Genomic DNA, 9,677 nt, shown 5'->3' with positions numbered 1-9,677 from the left:
CCTGCAAGTCAGTACAAGCTGTGCCTGTACTGATTAGAACCATAGGCTTCACCTGACACTCAGCTGTAAAGGATACGTTCAGGTGGAAATTGTAGAGATCTATAATTAACGTAGTTGATAGGTAGTCTTATTCTTAGCTTCAGTTAACATTGTCACACTTTATGTTGAACATATTAAAAAGTAGCTTAATTGTAATGCTTATTAGCTGGTTACTAATGTGTCTTGATACAGGGATAGGTTAGTATGGCTTGCTCTCAGAGAACTTTCAGTTTCATTTCTCTGCAATTAATATCCTAGAGCAAACACCTCCTCTTTGCTGAGTTAATTGTAAATAAATGTAGATACTTTCCCCATTAGATGGGATATAGATCTCTGAGAGCTATTTTGAGTACTTTGAGCGAACACTTTCTATTAACCTCTGTTAACCTTGTGCCAACTACTAGAAAAAACTAAGACTACATAGTTCTTGCCAAGTAACAGAGGTTGTATTTTAGCAAATAATGCCCTCAGTGTGTTCTTTTCCCTAGCATACTAGATTTAGTTGAGGGAGGCAGCTTTCCTGTGCTGGAGAAGGGAATGGAAGGCCTCTTAGTAAGCAGTCACACTTTGTCAGTTTAGCACACTGGTTTGAAATGGGAATCTCATAAAGTTTGGGAACTAGATATTGACCAAAATTATTCCTAAACACTTCTATGTACCAAATCTGAAAAATTAGATAATGGAGTTTGAAAGATTTAAAAATTACTTACTGGGGCAGCAGTTAGTTAGTTACTTACTTTGACAGCATTACTTACTTTGACAGCAGTTTAAACTTCTATAAAGGGGATGTGATTTTTTTAATCTTAAAATGACCCTGAAGATTATTATCTTGGAAATGGGAAATGAATGTCAAAGGAAATCAAATTTCTTCATACCATGTTTTTAGGAAACATTTGAACAGAGAGAATGTCTGTCTTTCCGCAGATAGTTAACTGTATTCTGCAACATTCTTTCCTTGAAATTTGAAAAAAGCGACAACAAAAACTTTAAACCCAGAACTGCTTGCAGGTCCTACTATGTCCTTAACAGGTTTCGTATAATTTTCACTGAATGGAATGATTCACAAGGAGGAATGATTCACAAATCACCTGTTATCTACCAAAAATACCATCTAGTAACCATTTGCTTGCAACTTAAAATTGAAATGTATAATTACAGGAATGCTGCCAAGACTTTGAAATAACTTACCCATCATTCAAAAATGTAATTAAAAAATAACTAACATAAAATACACCATATATTTTATAAAATGATGTATTTTAAAAAATACATCAATATATTTTAATGGAAAGTGTTGTCATTTCATATTATTTTTCTTGCAGCACCTGCCAGCGTGCGTTGTATCCATAATGATGTCACAGTACCTGACTTCTCTGCCTACCGTCGTCAAGATGTGCTAGATGCCACAGCATCTTCTCAAAGCAGCAGTGAAGCTAGAAAAGGGTTTTCCTACCTGCTGACTGCAACAACGTGTGTAACGGCTGCATATGCTGCTAAGAATGCTGTCACCCAGTTTATTTCCAGCCTCAGTGCTTCTGCTGATGTGCTAGCATTGTCAAAGATTGAAATCAAGCTGTCTGACATTCCGGAAGGCAAGAACATGGCTTTCAAGTGGAGGGGGAAGCCCCTCTTTGTGCGCCACAGAACCCAGGCAGAGATTAATCAGGAAGCTGAAGTTGATTTGTCTAAACTGAGGGATCCACAGCATGATTTAGACAGAGTAAAGAAGCCAGAATGGGTCATATTAATAGGTGTCTGCACTCATCTTGGTTGTGTACCAATTGCTAACTCCGGAGATTTTGGTGGTTATTACTGCCCTTGCCATGGGTCCCATTATGATGCCTCTGGCAGAATCAGGAAAGGTCCTGCTCCCCTTAACCTTGAGGTTCCAACTTACCAGTTTGTTAGTGATGATGTAGTTGTTGTTGGCTGAATAATCAAGTGCTTGCTCGTTTTCTTGTTCTGATGAATGTACACTCAAAAGGGTTAACTGATCCTCCGGAATGCTGTCAAACCAGATGATCCTGAATACACGTTAGCTGTCTTGACTCAACCTGAAGTATGTTCGAATACTTCCCTATGTTCAATTGTAATAAAAACTTTGAGTGAGCACTCAGTTCTGTGATAATGTGTGTTTGTGTACTGACTTGGTGTGTCTTGTCAAAGAGATGCCGCAGCATACCCCAGTTATGTTTATGCAGCCCTTCTGAAGGGATGCCGATTCTATATTGATAATGAACTACAAAACCACAGCTTTCTCCATACCACATATATTCATTACTTGTACTTAATTTTTACCGCAGTATAGTAAGAAACACCTTTTAAAAAATCCTACAATGAACTTCTAACAGTGGAGTCAGTTTCAGAATAGAATCATATTAAATGCAATCCTTTTACTTCAGTGTATTTTTTTCTGTTCATTTCTGAGGGAAGTGAAGGGAAAAATACATAAATACAAACCTGGAAAGGTTATTTTATATTGTTCAGAGGCAGTATACAGCTGTTTAGCTTTTAGGGTAGCAATGTTAATTTTGTGATGATGTAGACAAAAAGTAAATGTGTCACAGTAGAATTTCTTTTTTTAAAAAAAAAAAATAAATTCCAGATGAGGCTCAATGTTATATACACCTAAACACTAGATCATATACTTAGAACAGTGGAAAATCTGTGACACTTCCACTAGAAAATTGAGAAATAAAAAGGGAAATTCAACAGTGAATCCGAAATTGTAAGAACCACTCAGTCTGGACTAATCTTTAAACACAGCAAAGGTTTATACATAATCAGACTTAAAGACCCACATGATTTGTGTGAAAATAAGTATTTCGTATTGATTATAGGCTATGGTCAATAAAGGCTAAAACTTTGAAGTCTCTCTTACCTTAATGCTGACCCCTAGGCTATGGAGAAACAAGTACAGCCTGAAACCAGTAGATTTAACTAGCATTGGTCCTGCCAGTACAAAACAAGGCTAGTAATTAAGTGCCTAGGCAATATATAGGGAGAAACAAGGTTTGCTGTTTCCAGAAGAAAAAAAACTGTCTGCTACCTCCTGTATGCTTTGCGTTGTTTACTGCCGTTCTGCGATCATTTAATGTGTGCTGCATTAAGTGGTCTGGAATATTTTGCCACACATCTCATGTATATTTTGCATATGCCTCATGTAAAGCTGTGTTGGCAGCTGGATTAAAGCTGAAACTTTAAATAGAATTAAACAGTACTGATGACTATAGCTCACCTGTTCTCAGACAATTTAGGTAGGAAAACAATCACAGATGACTACTACAGAAATTTTTAGATATGCATTCTACAGTTTCATAACTTTAAGCTTTACACCTTATCGCTATGTCTACAAAAGCATTCTCAAGACTTTCTTGTATAATAAATCAGGCTACACAAGTAATGCAAGACATGTTCCCAAGCTAGTATGTAAATAATTGGTCTTCATGTATGTTCCTTGTGTTATACGGTGGATCTTTACTCAAATTTTGTATTTCAAGAAAAGCTAACTTCTGAAATATTTAAAAATGGTTACTACTATCCAAAAAATGTCTTCTTTTAAGCCCACAGTTAGATTATTTAGGCCTCATCGTGGTTTGTATAGACACTGAGTTACTGTGCTAACAGTAAATTTGTCCCCTGTAAATCAGGGAGTGACCAGGGCAGTTACTGAATTCACAACTGAACACAATGATTTAAATCTAGCATGTCGTGGTTGGGCTTAAGTGTCCATCCATAAAATTACTTGCACAGGATAAGCTGCTATTTAAATTACATCATACTAACTCGGTGGCAATCTTATCAGTCTACAACTAATGGAGCACCATGATATGGCACGTTCGTGAGCAAAACAGCTTTTACTCTACACATGAGATGCCAGCAATACCTCTGCTTCACCAGACTGATGACAGGAGTTGAAGTATTGCTTCGTAGACAATGCAGATGCGATAGCCTCCATCCTCTCTTCAGTTAAAGGCTTTGTTCTCCTTACAGTTGCAAAATGGTCATTCGTAACAAGCCAAGTGTGTGCTGGAAAAGAATAGGGATTTATTAGAATTTGAGAAATAGTTTTTAAAAATCTCCAGAATCCCATATTTTTGTGATACAATTATGGGTACAAATTAAAAAAAAAAAAAAAAAATCACCTGAACACATCATAACACTTTTTTTTTCCTTTTTTTTTTTTTTTAATTGTGAGAGTTGTCAAAAGCTAGAATAGGTTGCCTGAAGAGGTTGTAGAGTATCCATGGAGATGCTCAAAATTGAACAGAACAGACCCCTGGGCAGCTGTCCTTGAGCAAGAAGGGTGTAGATCACCTCTAGAGGTCCTTTCCAGCCTCTGATTCTGTCATCTGTGGGAGTCGTGCCCAGCTACCACATTGGCCTTTCTGGGACAAGAAGCCCCAGAAGGCCCAAAGTGCAATCAGAGAAGTGTGAGTCCAGCAGTGACAACCCTCCATGCAGCGATGTGCTGATGGCCAGGAGTGGGTTCCAAATCACCTTGAGGGCTGAGATGCCCTTGGAAGGAGCTCTCGCTACCACTAGTAATTGCAGTCATTACCACCATACATAATGAGTTGTTTTGCCCTTTTTATGGCTTCTGTACCCCATGTGGCTGGAAGTAAGAACGTTCAAGTACTCTGAACAACACTGCTATATTTTACGGATTTCTGGAGAAAGACTCATTGTATTTATATGAATCAAGGGCTTTGCTGGGCTTCACTACTTCTACATGTTTCCACTTTTGACTCTCTCCACTTCACTCTAACGGTCCTGCCAGGGCTCTAGTCCTAACACAAGACTGTTGTTAGTTAAACTGCCAGAGGGGAGGACAAAAACCAAACTCGGGTATTTCACAGGACTAATGGGGCACGTTCCCCTTGCCCCCACAAAGTACTAAGTCCTACTTCTCTGCACAACTGGAGTTGCTAGCCAGCCAGCATCTCCTGTTGACTTCACAGCCTGGCAGAAGCTAAAAGGCAAGGACAGCCAGATGCTGGTAGAGGTTTGCCAGGCTGATCACTGTTCGGAGCCTGACATTTTTCAGCAGCAGTGCTGTAAAGCACAGTTCTAGGCCAGAGAGAGGAGCTGCACTGCCTGTCTTTCTTCTGTGCCCCTGCAGCCACAAAGCAGCAGCTACATCTCTGTTCCTTTGCAGCTCACTTCTTTTTTTTTTTTCCTTTGGAACAAGCCAGTCTTTACAAACTTGCTGAACAGAGTTCACATTTATTTAATAATAATAATAAAAAAAAGCTCTTCAGATAAGGAGAATAAAAATACTAAAATCAAAATTTAATTTTTAATATTTGATATTTCAATAGCTTTGTCTTCCTTTTTTGTGTCTTTAAAAGAAGGGTAACATTTTTAATGGGTACTGCTGCCATGGGAATAATTAGTGCAAAGACTGTAAACAAAATTTCAGAACTTTAAGTCATTTTTGCAAGGCTTGTTTTCATGGTTCTTTCATGATACGCGTTTTTTTAAACCCTTCTGACCTGTTAGGTCTCGTTGTCAGAACTGAAGGCAGTTTCACGCCCAGCCCTCGTACAGTCATTAACGCGTGCCCTTGCTAACCAATTTGCAGCAGCGTGCTGAAAGGCTGCTGCACAGCAGCGCAGGTTTCAGGGACACTTGCCACTGATGACCAAAACACCTACATGAAGAAGTTCTATGAACAGGTTTCATAAGCAGGTCAGGTACACCTCAGGAACACAAAAGGTCAGCTCCCCAGATGAGTTAAAGCAGAGCTTGGTGTCCGAGCACTGTGTTTCTCACTAGCAGAAGACGTGACAGAACAATTATGACCCTCCTCTGACCTTGAAAAAGTAAAAAGTAAATAACTTATAGACAGAAGGAGAGAATTTAAAGCTACTGAATATTGGTGTCCTCCATGGATAAGATTTTCTTATCTACATACAGATGTCTGCCTGTTAGTTGCTTTTTATTAAAAAAAAAGTTGCTCATTATTAAGACAATTTACATTTTAGGACTTCTTAAGTTACTTATACTGTTGGGAAACTCTGACTGTGATCTGTATTAAGTGTGCCAGATTTTCTGCTTTCTAGTAGTTTCTTTTTGTCAGTTTCAGTAAAGATTCGAAGAGATGGCTGAATGAAACACACCCTTCATGTTAATAATGCAGGGGACCCTGTCTCTGAAGGACTTCAGTGTTTCATGCCCAGCAGTTCTGCTGACCAGTACACCTTTTGCAATCACCACCAAAATCCAAATTTTCTCATCACCTTTTAAAAAGAGGCAGTTTACACAGGCTCAGATCAAAAGTATCTATTAATCTGGGAGCTCAGTTTGATGCTCCCACAGTCTGGTGGTGGTCGGGGCTGGCCGAGACTGTAGCACCTAAAGCCTTCAGTTCCCCCCAACCCCGCTGACATCCAAAGTACTTAAGAACCCAATAATTTGTTCGTAGTGTTTGTATCGGAAGGAGGAGAAGGCTACAAAAAGACTTGTTCTAGTTAGAAAGTTTGCGCAGAAATTGTAAGCGGACCACAGCTATGACACATAACGTGCACAGTCCCTTAAGTGAACAATTGCATTAATACCATATTTTCAAAATTAATGATGCTTCAATTTATTAAAGTCTTAATTCAGAATCTGTGCATATTAAAATACAGAATAAAGCTATAATTGTATTTGTAAGCAGATGGAGTACTGTAAGGTGCGAAGTAATAGTCTGCATGGATTTATCAGGAACAAATCACATCAATGCAATCACGTTTCTTGCTATAATAGGATAACAGGCCTTGGAAACAGGGCAATATTAGCAGTAGTTATCAAACTTTTAACTAAGAGTTTAACACTAGTGTTGGGTGGAACTGGTTTACTCCCACCATGACATGGTAACAGAATTCCACATTTTCCTCTGTGAGCAGTCATATAACTTGCAGGTAATTACAATACTTGTCAGCCTCTAATTGGTACCACAAATAAGAAGCGCCAGCTTCCTGAAGAGATCTATTGGTTTGCATGGCCATCAGACCAAGGAGCTATTGAGCAATGCAGAATTTCATAGCAGATTCAGGGCATTTTATGTTGAAGGGTATTTAATAGTTAAAACAGAGTACTCAGAAACATGATAATAAATTATTGAATAAATGTCTGTTTATGCAAGGGGGGAGGCTTTGTCCCCTCATGCCTATGCTTTAACAGGTTAAAGGAATAGCAAGATGCAGCTAAATAAGACCAGATTTATCTCTTAGGTTAGAGGCACTGGGGCTTTTTGTTAGTCTGGTGTTTAGGGCAGGAGGAAGAGGAGGAGAATACAAGCAGTTTATCTTGTAACCATAGCTGTTTTGGTATAGCATATACCAAATATATAGCATATACATAGCATAGCTGTATGGTATGCATGTAGAGTGGGCCACTGATGACAGCACCCTTTAGGTGACATTATTATTTGAAATAAAACAGAGCTTTCCTTTTGAATCGCTACAAGTGTGATAGAGCATTTCAGATGTCAGTCTGAAATGTCACCTGTAGAACACGTCACCCCTGCCTACAGAAGAGCCTCTCAGTTGTGACAGTCTACAGCCGGGTTTTTCCCTCTCTTTTCAGTTCCTACTGAATGGTAAATTTGAATTAAGTACTAAAATACCAGGAGTTTCAGTAGCTTTTCTAGCAGCTTGTCCGGAATTATATATATCCCAAAGATCTGAAGTACACTGGGGTCTCGTGGAAGTTAGAATTAAATACCTGTAACAAGGTTTGGCTGATAGATTTCCCACTGAAGTACCTGGTATCTACACTGGCACTGCAACTTTTGACCTAGCAGTTACTCTTTCTCCACCACAGCATCAATTTTGACTGCCTGATAAGAAGACAGCATATGTACGGCAATATTATTTTCTTTATACAGTTCGTAAGATGCTTTTTTTTTTTTTTTTTTTAATTGGCCTTTAATATTTCCGTAGCAGAAATGACTATTTATGGTTGTTTCCATTTTGTTTAATACTTCTGCTTATGATTGCAGTACAAATTAAAGATACCGCTCTCCTAGCCACTCTACTTGACACTGGTTAAGAAGACAAATAATTGCTGCAAAACTTCTGCATTGCTTCCACCTAAATAAAACATTGCTCTTGGCTCTCAAGGCATAGCTATGTTGTATATCTGGTAGACAAACTGAGAAAAGAAAAATAACTGCATACACAAATACATGTACCTGCAAATGAGTAAATGTCAGACTCTTAAAATGTAATGATTTCATCGTTATTAGGGTATTTTCTATACCAGCTTTTGAAAGGCTGGACATGCATCCGATAATTTTAGGCCATAATTACAGTGTCACTCAGCTTGTCCTTCTCACTTCTCTTAACCTACTGGAAGAGTTGATCATTTAATTTAATTGAATGTGACAAAGATCTTCTTACCTTGTGCCAATCATTTTTCAGAAACATTTGTTTTTGAAGACAGTTTCCTATTTTGACAGATAACCTGTCCTTACTTGTAATTCACACCCATCGATGTGGGCCATTCTGACACACAGTCTATAAATCACCAACCGGTTTCAGCCTGAATTTCTTGTCATCTCTAAGCGCTCCACCGAGGTCGCTAAAGGTTGCCATTGCTAGTGCTATTTATCTTCCAATTTTTTCATCCTCTACCTTTTCAGTTCATCTGATTTCCCTGACAGACATACTTCCACTTACGCCAGCAGGTCACCTGCTCTGCAGTAGATAACACATCCCTCAGCTGCTCACAGACAGCAGTGCCACTCCGTGGGCGCTGCACTGTGAGCACACCTCGCAGACTCTGGGCCCTTCACTTCTCTGCACCTGTAACCCCGCCTCCCCCCCCCAAAAAAAAAAAAAAAAAATCAGGACTGATGGGTAGATTAAAAGAAGTCTGGAAGATTAGCAGTAACGTCCTGGAGTCATGGTCGAACTTGGGGTTTTGATCAGGGGAAGCAAACAAAGTGGGCTTAGCTTTAGTAAGGATTTTGGTGCTGTGATCTTTCAGGAGCAAGTCAAGGAAACAAAGTTCAATTGAAAGCATGGGAACTGACTGAAAAATAGTCCTTAAAGAGTAGTTAGCGATCACCGCCAGGCACAAATAGCTTTTGAAGGATGGAAGAAGCAAGTGGGAGTTACAGGTTTGGGTCATATCAATATTCAGCACTTTCAATAGTGAGTTGGGTAGTAGAATAGCAACATACTTCTCAGATTTGAAGACTAAATTGAACAAACAAAGGACACCAACATCTTAAAAGACATGCCTGAAATGCAAGACAATTTCAATTACAGTTGCTCACAAACTGAGAATGAATCAATATCATACAGCTGTGGAAAAAAAAGGCAGATGTCTAGCTTGGATGCAAAAATAGGACTTAGACGTTCTGTATTAGCATTCATGAAGGTCCAAATGGAACCAGACATTTCAAGGAAACAATGTTGGATATTGGAGAGACTCCAGAAGAGGAGGACAAGAGTAATATCGGTCTAGAAAAGGTGAGCGAGAGAGAGGGATTGAAGGAAATCAGATTGTTCAACCTAATCAACATTGAGAAGATAAACGGTAACAGCCTCGGCTGATACCAGTGAAAGCAATCAAGCATTATTCACATTTACCCTGGACAGACAAAATAAAGGCTTTATGTTGTAGCAAGGGCAGTAGAAGTAGGA

The 9,677-nt window shown here is 39.0% G+C and overlaps 1 protein-coding gene across 1 annotated transcript; it reads left to right on the top strand.

Moving 5' to 3' along the window:
- Window positions 1–1,324: 1,324 nt before the first annotated feature.
- LOC118172736 (cytochrome b-c1 complex subunit Rieske, mitochondrial) lies at window positions 1,325–2,164 on the top strand (the record flags this gene model as incomplete). The annotated part of the gene is made up of 1 exon (XM_035336835.1): window positions 1,325–2,164. A coding segment is annotated over one exon (648 nt), but the record flags the coding sequence as incomplete, so codon positions are not given.
- Between the last annotated feature and the right edge of the window lie 7,513 nt (window positions 2,165–9,677).

The sequence above is a fragment of the Oxyura jamaicensis genome, chromosome 11 (genome assembly GCF_011077185.1).
Source record: "Oxyura jamaicensis isolate SHBP4307 breed ruddy duck chromosome 11, BPBGC_Ojam_1.0, whole genome shotgun sequence".
Classification (NCBI taxonomy): Eukaryota; Metazoa; Chordata; class Aves; order Anseriformes; family Anatidae; genus Oxyura; species Oxyura jamaicensis.
The sequence above is the reverse complement of the archived record's forward strand: the minus strand, read 5'-3'. Positions and strand labels throughout refer to the sequence as shown.